This window comes from Rhinoderma darwinii, chromosome 12, assembly GCF_050947455.1.
Source record: "Rhinoderma darwinii isolate aRhiDar2 chromosome 12, aRhiDar2.hap1, whole genome shotgun sequence".
Lineage (NCBI taxonomy): Eukaryota > Metazoa > Chordata > Amphibia > Anura > Rhinodermatidae > Rhinoderma > Rhinoderma darwinii.
This window is the reverse complement of record NC_134698.1, coordinates 40,555,207-40,575,243: the sequence shown is the minus strand read 5'-3', so window position 1 is coordinate 40,575,243 and position 20,037 is coordinate 40,555,207. Positions and strand designations below refer to the sequence as shown.

General features: G+C 47.2%; 1 protein-coding gene across 1 annotated transcript in view; it reads left to right on the top strand.

Annotated features, from left to right (window-relative positions):
* COCH (cochlin) overlaps positions 1-20,037 on the top strand; it is a 146,257-nt gene that overhangs the window by 75,755 nt on the left and 50,465 nt on the right. The window contains exons 4-5 of the mRNA XM_075844668.1: positions 6,777-6,910; positions 14,622-14,684. Of these exons, the coding sequence (XP_075700783.1) occupies positions 6,777-6,910; positions 14,622-14,684 (197 nt within the window). The remainder of the gene's footprint in view (positions 1-6,776; positions 6,911-14,621; positions 14,685-20,037) is intronic.

The window sequence follows — 20,037 nt, the reverse complement described above, 5'->3', positions numbered from 1 at the left end:
TATACTGCGCATGCGCCGACTAAGGTGTAGGAACGCGCGCGCGTTCACTATACTACGGGGCCAGGCGTGAACTCGCCGAATACACTGCCTGGCCCATGTCAATCACATCAGGCAGGGAGGGACGGGGTTGAACAGGGCAATAACGCGCTAGTACCCCACTCAGCAGGAGCCCAAATAAACCAGATCCCCATAACCTAATTTGGGAGGGACCATCCCTACTATAAATCCCTCCCCCACCAAATGTAACCAACTCCAAGGACCCCAAACCCGCCACAGTGAGCATATCTTGAACACCTCAAATATGCAAGTTCTCCCACAACAACATAGCCCGCTCAATTCCTTCCTGAATCCTCAACACCCACAGATCCACACCCACTGCATTCAGATTGCCCACACCATCCTCAAAATCATAGTGAGGCACAAACACCCCGCCATTCCTCACTACAAACGCGGAGACAGCCCGATTCACCTTCACTCATGCCCTGTTAATCGCCGACACTGACCTGACGGCCCTCCACGATCTACGTGGTACAATCTCCGACCATACCACAATCACTAGAAACGGACGAATACCCAGGTCATTCCCCCCAACATGAAGCACCAGGACATCCGGTGCCCTATCCAGACCCACAGAATAATGGAACTCCGGTAAAACCCTCGCCCACAACATGCCCCGGAATCCGAGCCATCGCAATGTAGCCACTGATCTCGCAAAACCCAGCTGGCGCCCTACCGGCTGAACCTCCACCCGAACCGCCCCCAATGGACATACGAGAGCCCAAAGATCCACACAAGGAACGGGGAATGATCTGAAATAAAAAAATAAAAATTAAACAACAACGCGAGCCAGCAACACGAACCATCATTCCCACCAAACAATAATTCCACCAACCACCCGCCCCTACACAAGCAAATGGGGGCGGATGTATGACTGAAATTGCCGAGATTCCCACCTCCCGATACGATGCACAACATCAGGTCCCAACCCCCAGCTGGCCGCCTCTGTGGCCGCTCCGATCCGATCCGAAAAGAATGCGGCACAAAAGACCAACCCTCGAGCCCAATGGACATTAAACACTTAACAGCCGTGATCTGAAAACGAGACAGAAAACCCCCGTCCGCATGATGCAGCAATGGACCCGACACTACATCAATACCCCGTAAGTAAATCATCAAGGAGCGAACAGGACTCATGATCGCGCCTGGCACTGCTCCCAACAACACCCGCTTGCCCCTTCCGGACTGATCCGTTTTAGAACAGCGAATCCAGAACTCCACCGGCCCTTCAACCTGCGTTACATCCTCAACCAACAAACCACCTGATCGTGACCCGCTGGGAGACATCAATTTCCCCAAACGAAGCACCCCGAAAAAGCCAACCTAAACAAATTTGACTCATACATTGAGGTACACACCACATCCACTGCAGACCCCAATCGTTCCAACAAAGTAAACGACACAGGGCGACGTCTATCAGGCACCACCTGCCCTCTTCTTAACCCCCTCAGAGCCTGGCTGACCAGAAAATCCTTAATGACATTCCGCCGTCCCCGCCATTTGCAACCAAAAGCCAAGACCATCAAAGCAATTAACCTTAGCGATCGACCAACCCGCAGCCGCCACATAACCCAGGAAAGCTAGCAAGGCAACCATCCAATCATCATCAGTAACTGCCCCGTCCATTTCACTCAACCACTCTTCCCAATCCAGCCATGTTGCCTCGTAAGCAATCCACGTCCCTGGAGCCAGAGAAAAATGGATCAGTCGATTCACTCCTTGCAGACCAGATCCCACAAGTGAGGAGGACAAGTGAGACCCTCCGCTTCCAGGGCCAAAAGCCGGAACCGTTCCCACTGTAAGCAAAAAAGAGAATCAGCAATTGAGTTGTTGACCCCCGGGACATGCACAGCAGTAACCAAAGCAATCAAAGACAAACACAAGAGGACTAAATGCCCCAACAAACAGACAATAGGGGGAGAAGATGCTGAAACTTTGTTATTTGCCATCACCACCCCCATGTTGTCACAATGAAAACTCACCTTCCTGTTCTAAAACGCTCACCTCATATTGTAACTGCCATGACAATGGGGAACAATTTCAGGAAAGCCAGGTTACGAAACCAACCCTCCTCAACCCAGGTATCAGGCCATTGACCCACGCACAACTACTGCCCTTTGCAATAGGCCCCAAAACCCACACTACCAGATACATCGGTGAATAATTTCAAGTTAAAATGATCAACAACCGGTACCATGATAATGGAACGGCCAATGTACTGTCCCAGAAATTCTGCCCACACCTCCAAGTCGTCACGATGGTCTCGGACCAAGCAAACAAAATGATGAGGGGCCTTCACGCTCGTCGTTGCCTGAGCGAATAGTCTACAGAAAACCTGAACCATAGGCATAATTCGACATGCAAAATTGTTTCCCCAGGAGAGATTGCAAATCACGCAACGTGATTTTCCGCAAGTGACAAGTTCTGACCACCAGAAATTTCAAATCTTGCAATTTCTCCGGGGGAAGATGGCACTCTATGCATTCTGAGTCAATGGTGATACCCAGTAACACCATCACTGACCTAGGGCCCTCGGTTTTTGCAGGCTCAAGCGGAACTCCCGAACCGCCTAGACACCCACTCTACTGTCGACAAAAGATTACCACACACCGGGGAACCCGCCAGACCAACACAAAGGAAATCATCCAAGTAATGAATGATTGAGGCCACCCCTGCCACCTCACAAATAACCCATTCCAGAAATGAACTAAAGGCTTCGAAATAGGCGCACGAAATCGAGCAGCCCATCGGAAGACATCTATCAACAAAATAACACCACTCCCAATAGCAACCCAACAGCAGAATGCTCTCGTGATGAACGGGAAGTATCAGAAAACAAACTCGATATCCGTCTTCGCCATAAGCGCTCACTCGCCATACCGCCTAACCCAATCAACTACCACGTCAAAGGAGGTGTAAGCCACAGAACAGAGAGACGGATTAATGCCATCATTCACCGAAGCCCCCTTTGGATGCGACATGTGATGGATAAGCCTGAACTTGTTAGGTTCCTTCTTTGGGACCACCCCGTGAGGGAAAACCACCAAGTCAGAAAATGGGGCGGCCAAACGGAGCCGCCATTCTACCCAGCCCCACCTCTTTGCTCAGCTTCTCAGCCACTATTAACGGGAACTAACGTGCTGACTTTAGGTTCCGCAATGAAAAGGGGACCTCATGTGGGGGCGGGATACAAGAACCGACCCTAAACCCTAACTCAAGTAACTTCGCCTTTTCCCTATCCGGGTACCTATCTAGATAAGGCAACATCTCTGCCCCATGCCCCCCTTAACTGTCCCCTCTTCCTTTTCCCTTCTTAAAGCAATGGGACTACCCGTGGGATGCCCCTCCGCAAACAGAGCAGGAGTGCTTGAACTTGCAACCCGCCCCAAAATTACATTGTCCGTCATTAAACTGCCAGCATAAACCCGATTTGCTGCTTGCAGCACTGCCCAACTGTCCTCCTCCTCCCTGTTGTCCATACTGGCCGGTAACCCCGGCCCCACCTAGAAAGGACTCCCTGCCAAACCACACCGGCACCATGACTCTCAACCATAGCCCAATATCCTTTTGATCCAATCGTATACTCTGGTGGACTACCTTACGCTGTCTAAACTGCTTATCGTATCTGAGCCAAGTCATCCCTCTGTAAACCCTGTAAGCTTCCCCTATGGCATCTAAATAGCAAAAAAGCCCGGAGCAATTATCCGGCGCCTTCTCCCCGATAACACTTACCAAGATGGCAAACGCTTGTAACCAGTTAGGAAAGGTTTGGGGTATCAATCTGTACCTACGTTTTTTCTTAACCTCGGGTTTTAAATGTGCTCCCAGGGGGCCTTCGAAACAGAAGTAAATCTCCCCCTTATCCTTACCCTGTGTGATCCGACACTGCCACCCCGGACTCGTGAACTATAGCCCCTTGTCCCCCATAAACCCTAGCGATGTTCCAGTGGCACCTGCCCACGCAGACACCGGTGATGGACTTCCCATCAACACGACACTCTTGCACCACGAAAACAATTCCTGCACACTACCCAACAAATCACAGAAACAATTGTCCTCCCTCTGACCCACACTACCAGCAATGGATTCCCTGACTAGCCCCCCAGGGACACCCCACCCCGCCCCGGGGACCTAAAGATAGCAGGAATCGAGTAAGGAAACAAATAAGACTCACCGGGCTGCGCAGGAGCTGTGATCCCACCACCCACAGGAACAGGATCATCCAGTCGACCTCCTCAAAGCACATCATCATCACCGGGATCTTCCTCCATCTGTGTCCCGCATCCAGCAGCCGAACCTGGAGGGCCACTCCCGCCGCCCTCCGCCCAAGCTGGAAAAACGCCCGTTGTCGAAGCTTTAGCGTGGCATCGACCTTCCAACGCCGAGCCAGCAGGGCGCCGCCCATCACCATTGCCCCGCACGTCCACCGTCTGTGGCCCGCGGGCGATCCTGGCTCTTTCCTAACGGGAACAAGCAGGCCGCCCGACTGGAGCATCGCCAGGACGTCCTGCCGCAGATCGGGGTAAAATTGTACTGGGGCCTGAGGGCATCCCTCGCCTCATGGGGACTGGACCCCCTGATTCCGCTGGATTCGGCTGGGAAACGGGATTACTGCCAGACCAGGGTCTGCGCCCAGGATGAGAGGGCACACGGCCCTGGCCTCCAGGGTTCCTGGAGGGGCTCCCAACCCTGCGTCGGACCCTGGGAGTAGCGTCAGGGCTTAGCCTAGATGGCGGCCTGGCCCTCCTGGACCACCGCCGATTCACCTTCTGGAGATCGCGGTCCTGCGATCCCCCAGCCACCTCCCCCTCCCTGGCCTTTGTGTCCTTTACTCCCTCAGCTGAGGGCGCGGCTGCACTAGCCCCCGCCGGTCCTCCCACCTGACAGGCAAGCAGGGCGCTGAGCCACTCCGAGTCCCGCTCGTCCACCATGTTCCGGAGCTGCTCCAGCAGCCTGGAAACGTCCGCCATCGTGAAGGAAGGCGAGTGAGAAGCGGGAGAGCAGCAGGCACAACTGCTACGCTTGCTGCTTCTGGTTAGACTGTCGCTCAAACCAGAGAGCCGTCTAACCCAGCCTCGTGTCCCTCAGCTCCTCCCCTTCTTCTTCCCCTCGTCAGGTGGCCTCCCCCTATACCTTGCGGCTTGGGTACGGCCGTTCTGTTCACCCCAGCAAATACAATAAAAAAGTGTCATAAAAAGTGTCACAGCAACTATTATTCATCATTTCTCTCAAAAGTTACTTTCAGATAAAAAAAGTTTGCATTTAAATTGCATTAATTTACATAATTGCACTGATTGAAGCAACAAAAATGTACCATCACAGTGACAAAATAATACCACCATACTATTACTGACTACTAAATAAACAACTATACAAAAAAACAATATTACCACCATAATGTGATAATATAGTTCTACAAAGGTGCTCTGCAGTTCATACAGAAGAATGGCTTATAGAGTAACTGTACTTTCCAACATACAGTAATAATACCCCCCTCTTTTGGTAGTCATGTCCCCTTTTGTGACTTAGGGCCTGTTCACATCACCGTTCGTTTCCGTTCGACTACGCTATTGATTCCGTCGGAAAACCGGAAACCAGCCAGAATGGTGACAAAAGCATTAGCGATGTTTCCGTCACCATTGAGATCAATGGTGACTGAAACGGAAGCTGTGCTGTCAGTTTCACTTTCCGTTGCGGGGTTCACACGACGGAACCCTGGAACGGAAATGAACGGTGATGTGAACAGGCCGTTATCCTGGTTAAATACAGTCTTCTTTGTGCCTTTGAAATAATAAATCATAATCATATAACCCCGTTCCCACACCGAGCTTCCTGTCTGTGCTGTCAGCAGCACAGCGCAAGCTGTATGATGGAGTGACTTAATTGTGCCGTCTCTACCGGGCTGCTGACGTCAAGAGCATGTTCTGAGGTCTCGTAGACTGCAGGTCTAAACTGGCACCTACAAGAGTAAATAATGGGGCAGGGAGCCAATGTCCCTCTGCTCCACTACTGTTTTAGGATATCAGGCCAAAAATTGTCAAATCGGCCACGTAAAAAACGGCCGCAAAAAAGAAGTGCATGTCAATTCTTCTTTTGGAGCCGTTTTTCATAGACTCTATAGAAAAGCAGCTCCAAAAACGGCCGTAAAAAACGCTGCAAAAAACGCGAATGGCTTAAAAAACGTCTTAAAATAAGGAGCTGTTTTCCCTTGACGTTTCAGACGTTAATGAGTTTGTGTGTACATACCCTTACTATTATTACATACCTCTATCTGTATTGAGTGCATAATGGAGTACTATTCTAAATGGTGTGTGTCTTCATGGCTCATTAACACCTTAATAATATCTGCAACCCTGCTCATTAACATATGAACACAAAAGGCAAGTTCAACTCCAGCAATTCTGCATTTTACCACATCATCAGAAATACTGAACTATTGGAAGTTTATATAGCAAAAACAACTAAAATGATTTAGCTCAGTATTCGGGCACAAAGGTTTACTGCAAGCAGTAAAAGACATACAGTTAATGCTGTCCATTGAATGCCGGGCTATCAGCTTTTATGATCATTTGCATTATCAGGATTTACAGACCATCGGGTGCTGTGTTAATACAATTTTACTGTATAAGGTGTTTCTATGTTTATAAGTCTATTCGGATGATTATCAGATATTCATTTGTTCTTGGGCAGATTTCAGTTACTTTACTTTCTTTTGCTAGTGGGGTAATAGCCAGCAATGGTGGACCAGTGTCGCTACGTAGGCTTCCTGGACAACAAAATTATGAAGCAGCCTATGCTAATGGAGTGCAGTCCCAGCCACTCAGCAAGTGGTCTTCATCCTTCTCTGTATCTAGTAAGTACATTCATTTATAAGCACCTGGTTTTTGAATGCATCTTTTATCCCACAGAAAATCTTTGACTCTTTAATATAAATTCATAATGGAACTAAATGATTCTAAACCCAGATACTTTGGTGAGTGCTAGTAATTCAGTGTTTTCAAATGTATTTGAATTCTTACATGGATTTTCAGACTACCCCTTTGCAAAACGCTTTTTAGAGTATGTATACCCATCTGAGATTATATATTTTAATGGCACTTTCCATGCGCTGCTGCTACTATGTTCTAGCAATTGGAAGGGAATCACATGGGTCGAACCCCCACCTATAGTAGAGATTTGCCACCAATGTCTGTGATGAGACAACTTCTTTAAAGAAGAACTCCGCAGTTTTTATAATTACCATATCGGGAGTTGGGAAATAATTGTTTTGCCTGAGAATGAGTATTTTGAACCCTTTCATTATGGGCAGCTGTGTCATGTGATCTCAGACTGACCACCAAAATAGACCATGCCCTCATGTGTAGACAGGAGTTTTCACGGTGTGGCTGACTTCCTGTGAACTACAGGATTACATTATCACAAATCAATTTTATTCCTATGAGATGCTACTTCTCACTGTCCCCTGTGTAAAAACTGACAGAGAGAAACCTATCACTAGCAGGAGGCAGAGGAGACAGGCTGAAGCTGCATAGAATACACTGAGTCTCTGCAGTATTGGGGGACAGAAGTTCTATGTCACTGATCTATCACTTGCTGCACTCAGAGCTGAGGAACTGCAGTTGGATGAGACTGCGCCCCCTTTGCTTCTGCAGTCAGAAGCATCATAAGAAATGTATGCTTCATTAGAGAAATCATATCAGAGGGGAAGAAGGATCGTAGATGGCAGACAACCCATTTAATAGCCAATCAACTTAACAAGTATATACAATTCATACACAGAAGCCTCTACATTATTATTTAATAATAGCCTATGCTCAGGGGTGAACCTAGCCCCTTTGCTGCCTGAGGCGAACTATAAAAAGGTGCCCCCCCCCAAATCTATACAAGTATCCCCAGCCGGACGTTTTGACTTTCTGCTGAGTTCAGCAGCCCAGCACGGATGGCATGATGCAGTGACGTAATCTCGCTAGGCCGCTGTCTACAACGGTCTACAACAGTCCAAGAGCAATAGCGTGCTCTTGAACTGTTGTAGACCGCAGACCTAAATTAGGCTGTGGTCTACGAGAGAAACGGTGGGGCAGGGAGCCAACGGCCCAGAGCTGGCTGGCAAATTTTAGCATGGAGGCAAGCACACAGCACTTACCCAAGAGAAGCGGCCAATTTTGGGGGCACTGTGCAATTGCGGCGTTTGCCCTCCCTAACACAATCCCTATAGAACTGCTACATGTCAATGGAAAAATCTTCCACAAGAGGAAAACATTTTTACCAATAAAAGAAAGCTTCACCTGGGCCTGGGACCTGATACTCCGCCATGTGGAAACATTTTTGTCGCCTGGCAAATTACTTTTCAGTTGACAGGTAGCAAAGTTACATGAAGAGGAATTATTTTTCTTTGACCTCTAGTTTCTAGTGCATTGCAGGGGAGAAGGAAAGTATATATTTTTCATACACTTTTTTTTTTTATTCCGGTTGGTTCCAATATGTCGTAGATTTATTGGACTACTTTGATGATCTAAATTTATTTATTTTTTTAAATAAAATGGTGAAATTGGGTTATTTAAATTAAAAAATGTTTGTTACGTTTGTGTTTTTTTAATACATTTTTACCCCCAGTGCAATGGCCGCTATTTGATTGCCGGCATCCATTACGAAGGCTGGGGCTTACTGTTAACCAGTAAAAAGGCTAGAACCAACCTCCCATTATTACCCCGGTACCCAATGCCTCCAGGGGAACCGGGAAGAGCTGGGTACTATCCATTACCTGAACATCTGACACCGGCATCGCTTCAAATGACCGGGTCCTGGGTCGTACCCGGCTCTTCCTGGTACGCCTGATAGCGGTGGGTACTGGGGTAATAATGGGAGGTTGGTGCTAACCTTTTTACTGGCTAACACTAAGCCCTGCCTTAGTAATGGATGCTGTCAGACAGCGGCTATTACGAAGACGGTAATAAAGTATAAAAAAAACCATAAAAATCATTTTTTTTAATTGAAATAACAACTCCCTCACATAACCCTCTGACTATTTTATTAAAAAATTTTTTAGATCATCGAAGTAATCCAACGAATCTACGACATCATCAAAATGGTCCAGTGGAACCTGCAAAACAAAAAACAAAACATAACCAGTATGAAAAATAATGATACTTACGGTATGTGCACATACAAAATAAAAAACGTCTGAAAATATGGAACTGTTTTCAAGGGAAAACAGCTCCTGATTTTCCGACTTTTTTTAAGCCACTCGCATTTTTCGCAGCATTTTTTACGGCCATTTTTGGAGCTGCTTTTCTATAGAGTCTATGAAAAACGGCTCCAAAAACGGTTGAAGAAGAGACATGCACTTCTTTTTCGCGGCCATTTTTTTACGCTGCCGTTTTGAAAAGCAGCCGAGTAAAAAACGGCCCGTCGGAACAGAACACTGTTTTTGCCATTGAAATGGGCAGATGTTTGGACGCGTTCTGCTTCCGATTTTTCAGCCGTTTTTCTGGACGTTCACGGCCCGAGAAACGGCTGGAAACACTACGTGTGCACATACCCTTATACTCACCTACTGCAGACTTCTGTCTTCTTTCTACTCCCGTGCGCTGCAATAGAAACTAGAGGTCAATGAACTGTAGTTCCTATTGTGGCACACAGGAACTAGAGATCCGGCAGAAATATTAATCGTTATTAATAATTCTGATGCATCTAGGCGGTCCCGTGCACCAGAAAATGCTAATGCATGCACTAAAGAGACAGAAGAGTCCTTGTATTAGCTATGTGACTGAAGTTACTAGCAGGTGGCAATTCAAATTAATTGGCGGGTAGTCTCCCATCCACAGCAGGCAGGGCCTGGCAATTCATTTCAATTGGCAGACAACTCCTGTGATTGACTGTAGTGGCTGTCACTCTTAGATAAAATGGTGCCCGTCTTCCCCCTAGAAGCGAGGGTCGCTGTGGGTCCCTGTAAACCGTACATGCCACAGAGCATGCACAGTTCAAAGCTAGAAAGGCTCCAGCAGGAGATAGGAAAGTAGGGATGGGAGCCGACCCTAAGCCCTGGGTGCGCCATATAGAACCTGTGTATGTGCCATGCAGAAACACATACACAGATGCTAATAAAGATGGCTGCCCCCATCTTTATTAGTAAAAATATATGAATAAATACAGTTACATTAGGGAACATATTAAAATAGTTATAAAAAAAATAAACCCATAACTTAAAACACATTAAAAAAAAAAATACCTTTCCTTTAAAGTGTAATTAAACTTTTAAAAAAAACCTTGCAGCTCTGTAATGTCGCCCCCTCTGAGACTCTGCAGGGTGCCGCCTGAGGCTCAACTCGCCTCATGGTAGGTGCGGCCCTGCCTATGCTGCACTAAATAGGTTAAAAACAAAAATAGCTAGGGTGCTTGTTTAACCCCTTCCATTCGCAGCCAATTTTAAGTTTTTCATTTTTGTCTTTTCCTCACCGCATTCTAAAAGCCATAACTTATTTATTTTTCCATCGACATAGCCATATGAGGGCTTGTTCTTAGCGTGTTGTAGTTGGAAAGTGTTAGAAAACTGAAAAATATATATTTGTGGGACAAAATGGGCAAAAAACAGCGTTTCCACCATTGTTGGGTCTCATTTTTACGGCCTTAAATGGGTTATCCGGGGACCAAAAATTGCATTACAATAATATATTTATGTGAAACTAAGTAACTTACTAATATACTTTAATTAAAAATTCTGTACTAAATGGTGCAGTTCAAACCTCGTGAATTGTTCCCGGAAGTGCTGGAGCTTTTCTAATAATGATGACGCTCCAACACGGCCCCACGTGACTGAGCGCTTGCTTCGTGTGCTGTTCATGAACAGGACTGCAAGGGGCTGTCACATTGCCTATTGCTAGAGTCCCGAGCCGAGCATCAGCTAGTGCTTTTCTCGGGACTCCAGCACTGCTCCCGACGTCCATATTTGGTTAATTCAGGGGTTAACTATCGCTGGAGTTCCTGGGGACTCCAGCACTTCTGCCCACATCACTGTCCATATATAGACAATGACGTCGGCAGCATTATTGAAGTCCCTGAGCAGAGCATCAGCTGATTCTCTGCTCGGGAACTCCAGTGATAGGAAACCCCTGAAGTCACTGACCATATATGGGCAGTGACATTGGGAGCAGGGCTAGAGTACCCGGGCAGAGCATCAGCTGATGCTCTGCTCGGGGACTCCAGTACTGCTGCCGAAATCACTGTCCATATATGAACAGTGACAGTGACGTGGGCAGAAGTGCTAGAGTCCCCAGGCAGATCATCAGCTGATGCTCTGCTCGGGAACTCCAGCGAAAGGAACCCCTGAATTGACCAAATATGGACGTCGGGAGCAGTGCTGGAGTCCCGAGCAAAGCGCTAGCTGATGCTCTGCTCAGGACTCACGCAATAGGCAATGTGACAGCCACTTGCGTTCATGTTCACGAACAGCACATGAAACAAGCCCTCAGTCACGTGGGGCCGTGTCGAAGCGTCATTATTATTAGAAAAGCTCCAGCACTTCCGGTAACAATTCACGAGGTTTAAACTGCACCAATTAGTACAGAATTTTGAATTAAAATATATTAGCAAGTTACTTCGTTTCACATAAATATAAAATGCAATTTTTGGTCCCCGGATAAACCCTTTAAACGTGCGTTAAAAACGGCATGTTAACTTTATTTTACGGCAATTCCAATGTCGTCACGTTCTGAAAGCCATTACTTTTTTTATTATTCAGTCGAATCATTGGTATAATTTTGCGATACATGCGACTTTTTGATTACTTTTTATTACATTTTTTGGGTAGCTAAGGTGCCTAAAAAAAGGCAATTCTGGTGTTTTTCAGATGCGGTAATACCGGTTAAGTTTTATTTTTTTTAACAATACTTTAAGGAGAAAATTGGAAACTTTTTTTTTTTTTTAAGTTTATATGTTTAATATATAATATTTTTTTGTGCATTCAAAAAAAACTTTATTCAACTGTTTGTTGTTTTCTTTATTAGTCCCCCTAGAGGACTTAAACAACCAATCGTTGAATCGCTCGCACTATGTATATTGTGATTTTGACAGGCTTCTATTCAGCCTTGCCTCTGGCACAAAGGTGGCAGACCGGGGGGGCCTTCATTAGGCCCCCAGGCTGCTATGACAAACAACGGCACAATGCAATTTTGTTCCAGGGTGGCCGATGGGCTGATTGAAGGGGCCTCCCCCCTCTTTCTAACCGCTTACATGCCGCCATCGCTATTGACTGCGGTATCTAAGGGGTTAAATGGGTGGAATCAAAGTTATCATTGATTCCGCACGTTGCAGTTGGTTGTCGGCTGTAACGTATAGCCGAAACACGCTTAATATGGAGCGGTCTCAGCCCGTGAGCACGCCCCATACAAACTCTTAACACTTGTCATGTACAGTTACGTGATAATACGTTAAGGGGTTAAGCTTCAACTGGACTTTGCAACTGACAGTCATGTTATGTTTTAGTATCATAAGCCTTATATTTAATCTGCTGCCGACAAATTATGTCTATGCTCGTCATGAGCAGCTGGACATTGTCACATCATGACGAGCACAGATATCAAACGATCGTGTGGGTACAACAAGTGTGCCTGCGTGATCAGGAGCTGGGCAACAGCTGTAATACACAGCACTGCTCTAACATCGGTGATAAGAGAAACCTCTTATCTCCACCGTTAACCCCTTGAACGTGGATCTTTTAGTATTTTTGATAGAATGTGTAAGGCTGGAATCACACAAGCCACAAAAACGGCATGTGTGTGTTATGCCTTCGGCCTGCATTAGACTTCTAATCAAAAATCAAAATAAAAAATACAGTGAAGGAAATAAGTATTTGATCCCTTGCTGATTTTGTAAGTTTGCCCACTGTCAAAGACATGAACAGTCTAGAATTTTTAGGCTAGGTTAATTTTACCAGTGAGAGATAGATTATATTTAAAAAAAAACAGAAAATCACATTGTCGAAATTATATATATTTATTTGCATTGTGCACAGAGAAATAAGTATATGATCCCTTAGGCAAAGAAGACTTAATACTTGGTGGCAAAACCCTTGTTTGCAAGCACAGCAGTCAGACGTTTTTTGTAGTTGATGATGAGGTTTGCACACATGTTAGATGGAATTTTGGCCCACTCCTCTTTGCAGATCATCTGTAAATCATTAAGATTTCGAGGCTGTCGCTTGGCAACTCGGAGCTTCAGCTCCCTCCATAAGTTTTCGATGGGATTAAGGTCTGGAGACTGGCTAGGCCACTCCATGACCTTAATGTGCTTCTTTTTGAGCCACTCCTTTGTTGCCTTGGCTGTATGTTTCGGGTCATTGTCGTGCTGGAAGACCCAGCCACGAGCCATTTTTAATGTCCTGGTGGAGGGAAGGAGGTTGTCACTCAGGATTTGAGGGTACATGGCTCCATCCATTCTCCCATTGATGCGGTGAAGTAGTCCTGTGCCCTTAGCAGAGAAACACCCCCAAAACATAGTGTTTCCACCTCCATGCTTGACAGTGGGGTTGGTGTTCTTTGGGTCATAGGCAGCATTTCTCTTCCTCCAAGCACGGCGAGTTGAGTTAATGCCAAAGAGCTCAATTTTAGTCTCATCTGACCACAGCACCTTCTCCCAATCACTCTCAGAATCATCCAGATGTTCATTTGCAAACTTGTACATGTGCATTCTTGAGCAGGGGGACCTTGCGGGCACTGCAGGATTTTAATCCATAACGGCGTAATGTGTTACTAATGGTTTTCTTGGTGACTGTGGTCCCAGCTGCCTTGAGATCATTAACAAGTTCCCCCCGTGTAGTTTTCGGCTGAGCTCTCACCTTCCTCAGGATCAAGGATACCCCACGAGGTGAGATTTTGCATGGAGCCCCCGATCGATGTCGATTGACAGTCATTTTGTATGTCTTCCATTTTCTTAATATTGCACCAACAGTTGTCTCCTTCTCACCCAGCGTCTTACTTATGGTTTTGTAGCCCATTCCAGCCATGTGCAGGTCTATGATCTTGTCCCTGACATCCTTAGAAAGCTCTTTGGTCTTGCCCATGTTGTAGAGATTAGAGTCAGACTGATTAATTGAGTCTGTGGACAGGAGTCTTTTATACAGGTGACCATTTAAGACAGCCGTCTTTAATGCAGGCACCAAGTTGATTTGGAGCGTGTAACTGGTCTGGAGGAGGCTGAACTCCTAATGGTTGGTAGGGGATCAAATACTTATTTCTCTGTGCACAATGCAAATAAATATATATAATTTTGACTATGTGATTTTCATTTTTTTTTTTTTTTAGATAATCTATCTCTCACTGGTAAAATTAACCTAGCTTAAAAATTCTAGACTGTTCATGTCTTTGACAGTGGGCAAACTTACAAAATCAGCAAGGGATCAAATACTTATTTCCTTCACTGTAGGTGTAAAGTTAACCACGAGATCTACAGTTGTTTATATAACTAGTAATTTTAAATAATAGCGTGATAGATGTAAACCAAGTTTAGAAGATGCAAGGACATCGACCTTAGTGTGTATGGATTTTATGTCTTTGTTTTTGTTTATATAGAATATAAGACTCGGGGAATGGAGGTCTCTGGAAAACCTGTATCTACCAAGGCATCTACAGCAAGTGAGTAATAGAGCGTATGCACATCCACTATCCATGTCATGTATTCCACAGACAATCTAATGTGTATGGGGCCTCCCAATTTTCCCCAGGGGCTGATATCAGAGAAATGAGGATGGGGCATGTTGAACTATGGTATTCATCCCGTCAAAACGACGGAACCCTTGCACAACGGAGACAAACTGATACCATGGGCACCGGATCTGTCACCATTGAAATCAATGGTGTTGGAAACAGAAACCTAAGGTTTCCGTTTGTGTCAGTCAGGGCCCCGTTCTGATGGAAAGCTCAGACGGAAAGTCGGAACGGAGCCCTGACGCAGATGTGAACGAAGCCTTAGTTGTGCTGAAAGATAAGCTGCTGCTAGCGGTATCCGACATCGGCTTGTCTCCCTCTCCTCATTGAAATAAACATGTTTATGCGGAGGTCAGGGGAGATGGATGTTGGCAGGACACTCATTACACTATCTTATGTGTATGGTAATTGACGGGACTGGTTTTTTAATTAAACAATTAAACTTTATTGATAACTTGTGAGTAGTTATACAGGGTAAAATTACATTTAGATACAGGTATATAAACAACTGTTATGCAATGCAGCAAAGTAAGAAAAGTCTGTATTACAATGCACTGGGTTTAGGGAGATGAAACCATTCAGTTTTGTTTTATGTAAATACCTTAATTATTTATTTATGTTTAAATAGAAGCAAACACAGTAAGTGAAATAGTGGTACAATAAGCAGTAAACCATAATGATGATGCACAGCAGTTCTCATGCATATTACTTACAGTTAGACTTTTCTTCTTATTAATAATAGTAATTCTGCCTCAAAAGTGATGCATTTCATCTATTACAACCTATTTTTTGAAAATACTGCCATCTCAAGAAATCCTCTTACCTAGTCTGGATTGTAGTCCCTTTGTAATTTCTTGTTGCTAATAGACACGGCCACCAGCAGTGAGAATTATAGTGAGCAGTGTTGCATGCGCAGTGCTTCCTTCCCGACCCCTCTTTTGCTTCTAAGGTATAGCTTGCACAGCCACCTCACAGTTAATGTTAGTAGCCTGGATCTGTTTTGCGTCTCCACTCAGGAGGGCTTAGAGCAGGGGTCTCAAACTCGGCCGGGTAAGTGGGCCGCATATAGAAAAAATGGGAAGTTGACGGGCCGCATTACTTTCAAATTTGATACAATACAAAATTATTGTTAATCAATTAGTTATTTGAACTACTATAGCACTATATTACTATAATAATAATACTACATTACTATAATAATAGCGCTAGGTTTAAAATTTGAGATATTTCTCCACGTGCTTATTTCAACAATCCAGCTTTCCAGTTTAAGTGTCGCTAAATGCAGTCCGGAGGCTCAGTTAGCACACATGTCAAGATTGGGCAGTCCCTTTTTAGATAGTGCCGCAGTGCCCTCTGTGGATGCTGCCGCAGTGCCCTCTGTGGATAATGCAACACACCCCTAGATAAGGCCACAGTGCCCTCTGTAGATAAGGCCACAGTGCCCTCTGTAGATAAGGCCACAGTGCCCTCTGTAGATAAGGCCACAGTGCCCTCTGTAGATAAGGCCACTGTGCCCACTGTAGATAAGGCCACTGTGCCCGCTGTAGATAAGGCCACTGTGCCCGCTGTAGATAAGGTCACTGTGCCCTCTGTAGATAATGCAACACACCCCTAGATAATGCCAGTGTCCTCTTCAGATACTGTCACACAGCCACTTGTAGATAATGCCACAGTGCCCTCTGTAGAGGCTGCCACAGTGCCCTCTGTAGAGGCTGCCACAGTGCCCTCTGTAGAGGCTGCCACAGTGCCCTCTGTAGAGGCTGCCACAGTGCCCTCTGTAGAGGCTGCCACAGTGCCCTCTGTAGAGGCTGCCAAAGTGCCCTCTGTAGAGGCTGCCAAAGTGCCCTCTGTAGAGGCTGCCCCAGTGCCCTCTGTAGAGGCTGCCCCAGTGATGTCAGGGGCTTGCCCAGAGCTGGAGTCCCAGGCAGAGCGCTAATAGGCTCTTCCTGGGACTCCAGCTGTGCTCCTGACATCACTGGGACTCCTGCTCTGGGGAAGCCCCTGACATCATTGTCGATGTATGGACAGCGATGTCAGAGGCTTCCCCAGAGTCCCGGAGCAGAGCCGATAATAGCGCTCTGCAGGGGACTCCGCTCTGGGGAAGACCCTGACACACTGTCCATATATGGGCAGATATGTCAGGGAATTCCGCAGTGTCCCGGAGCAGAGCCTATACTAGCGCTCTGCCCGGGACTCCACTATGGGGAAGACCCTGACACACTGTCCATATATGGGCAGCGATGTCAGGGAATTCCACAGAGTCCCGGAGCAGAGCCGACACCAGCGCTCTGCTCGGGACTAGGGCTCTGGGGAAGCCCCAGACATCGCTGTTCATATGTGGACAGCGATGTCAGGGAATTCCAGAGTCTCGGAGCAGAGCCGATACTAGCGGCTTTGTGTCCCACGGGCCGCAGATGACAGCCCCAGGGGCCGCATGCGGCCCGCGGGCCGCGTGCTTGAGACCCCTGGCTTAGAGACTACTGTGCATGCCTCGAGCTATCCAATTGATTATGAGACCTACAATAAACCTTGTTTTACACGATACTGCAAGCTCTGCTCAGGGCCGGTTTTAGACAAAGTGTGGCCCTGGGCAAAGTTAAAAGTAGGGCCCCAAATGATGAATTATTGTATCAATAATGCAGTCAATTCAGAAGGCGGTGTTCAGTGAACTGCATCGCTAATTTCTAGGAGTGTTTCAAGCCCCAAACCAAATGTCCACCCTCTCTGTAATGGCAGGAAGGAGGTGAAGGGAAAGTGAGCCCTAATCTACCCACCTCCCTGTCCCTGCCTACTTGCAACGACCCGCCCTAGGCGACGGGGTACAACTGGGCGGCGGTCCCTACGCTGTCTAAGTGCACGGGAGAACAAACAGGGAACATGCAAGGGAAGGGGCAGTCGCCCACGGAACGCCGCGGGGAAACGGGCAAAGGGCAGGGGGCGGAGCTAACTATGACTGACCAGGCCGCGATAGGCTCTCCCACTCCTGAGCCTGCCACCCTGGTTGGTGGGAGATGGTGTCAGTCGAACAGGTCTGGCCTCAGGTGTGGATTGATTAATCCCAGGAGTATACCTAGACGTAGTACCTGGCAGATCCCTAACAGTACTCCCCCTTTTATGAGGGGCCACCGGACCCTTACTAAGAGGTCCCGGTTTAGTAGGGAAGAGAAGGTGGAACCTCCTGATCAATACCCCAGCGTGAACATCACGGGCAGGTACCCAAGTCCTCTCTTCCGGCCCGTATCCTCTCCAATGGACCAGGTACTGGAGGGAGCCCTGGACCATCCTACTGTCCATAATCTTGGCCACCTCGAATTCCACCCCCTCAGGGGTGAGAACGGGAACAGGAGGTTTCCTCGAGGGGGACCAGGACAGGGAGCAGCGTTTAAAGGAGGGAGGCATGGAAGACGTCATGTATGCGAAAGGATGGGGGCAGCTCCAGACGGAAGGATACAGGGTTGAGGACTTCAATGATCTTATAAGGTCCAATAAATCGGGGAGCAAACTTCCTGGACGGGACCTTAAGGCGCAAGTTCCTGGACGACAACCAGACCAAATCCCCGACGACAAACCGGGGGTTAGCAGAACGTCTACTATCCGCCTGAATCTTTTGTGCGCTCTGGGACGCCTCTAGGTTCTTCTGAACCTGGGCCCAGACAGTGCACAGTTCCCGATGAACATCCTCTACCTCAGGATTATTGGAACAACCAGGGGAAACGGAGGAGAACCTTGGGTTAAACCCGAAATTACAGAAAAACGGGGAGACCCCTGACGAGTTACTGACCCGGTTATTCAGGGAAAATTCAGCAAGGGGAAGGAATGAGACCCAATCGAATTGACAGTCAGAGATGAAACACCTTAAATATTGTTCCAGGGATTGGTTAGTCCTTTCCGTTTGGCCATTAGTTTCGGGATGGAAGGCGGAGGAGAAGGACAGATCTATCTCCAACTTTTTACAAAAAGCTCTCCAAAATAAGGAAACAAATTGTACCCCCCTGTCAGAAACGATATTGACTGGGGCCCCATGGAGACGCAGGATGTGTTTCACAAACAAAGAAGCTAACGTCTTGGCGTTAGGTAGCTTCTTAAGGGGCACAAAGTGGCACATCTTGCTGAAGCGGTCTACTACCACCCACACCACCGACTTGCCCTGAGATGGAGGCAAATCAGTGATAAAATCCATGGAGATATGGGTCCAAGGTCTCTGGGGAATGGGCAAGGAACGTAGTAGGCCCGCAGGTCGGGACCTAGGGGTTTTGGACCTAGCGCAAACCTCACAAGCGGCGACGTAAGCCCTAACGTCTTTAGGCAACCCAGGCCACCAATAGTTTCTGGTAATGAGGTGTTTGGTGCCCAAGATGCCAGGATGACCAGATAGAGCGGAGTCATGGTTTTCCCTGAGTACCCTTAGCCGGTATTGCAGGGGAACAAACAGTTTGTCCTCCGGGACGTTCCCGGGAGCTGCACCCTGATCAGCCGCGATATCAGAAGCCAAATCAGAATCCGTGGCAGAAACGATTATACCAGGGGGTAAAATACAAGCAGGATCCTTCTCGGAAGGAGGATTGGCCATGAAACTACGTGACAGGGCATCAGCCTTAATATTCTTGGACCCAGCCCTATAGGTAACCAAGAAATTAAATCTGGTAAAGAATAATGCCCACCGAGCTTGTCTAGGATTAAGCCTCCGGGCCGATTCTAGGAAAACCAGATTCTTGTGATCCGTAAGGACCGTTACCTGGTGTCTGGCCCCCTCCAGGAAGTGCCGCCACTCTTCAAAAGCCCATTTAATGGCTAGAAGTTCGCGGTTGCCAATATCATAATTACTCTCCGTGGGCGAAAACTTCCTAGAGAAGTAAGCACAGGGGCGGAGATGGGTGAGGGAGCTGGTACCCTGGGACAAGACGGCCCCCACTCCCACCTCGGATGCGTCAACCTCCACAATAAATGGCTCCTCTTGGTTGGGCTGAATCAGCACGGGGGCCGAGATAAAGCACTTCTTGAGGGTCTCAAAGGCCTGGACGGCCTCAGGGGGCCAATGGAGGACATCAGCACCCTTGCGAGTAAGGTCCGTAAGAGGCTTAGTGACGACCGAGAAGTTGGCAATAAATCTCCTGTAATAGTTGGCGAACCCTAAAAAACACTGTAACGCCTTAAGGGAGGCAGGTTGGACCCATTCCGCCACAGCCTGAACCTTGGCAGGGTCCATGCGGAATTCATGAGGAGTGAGGATGTGCCCTAAAAATGGTATCTCCTGTACCCCAAAGACACATTTTTCAGTCTT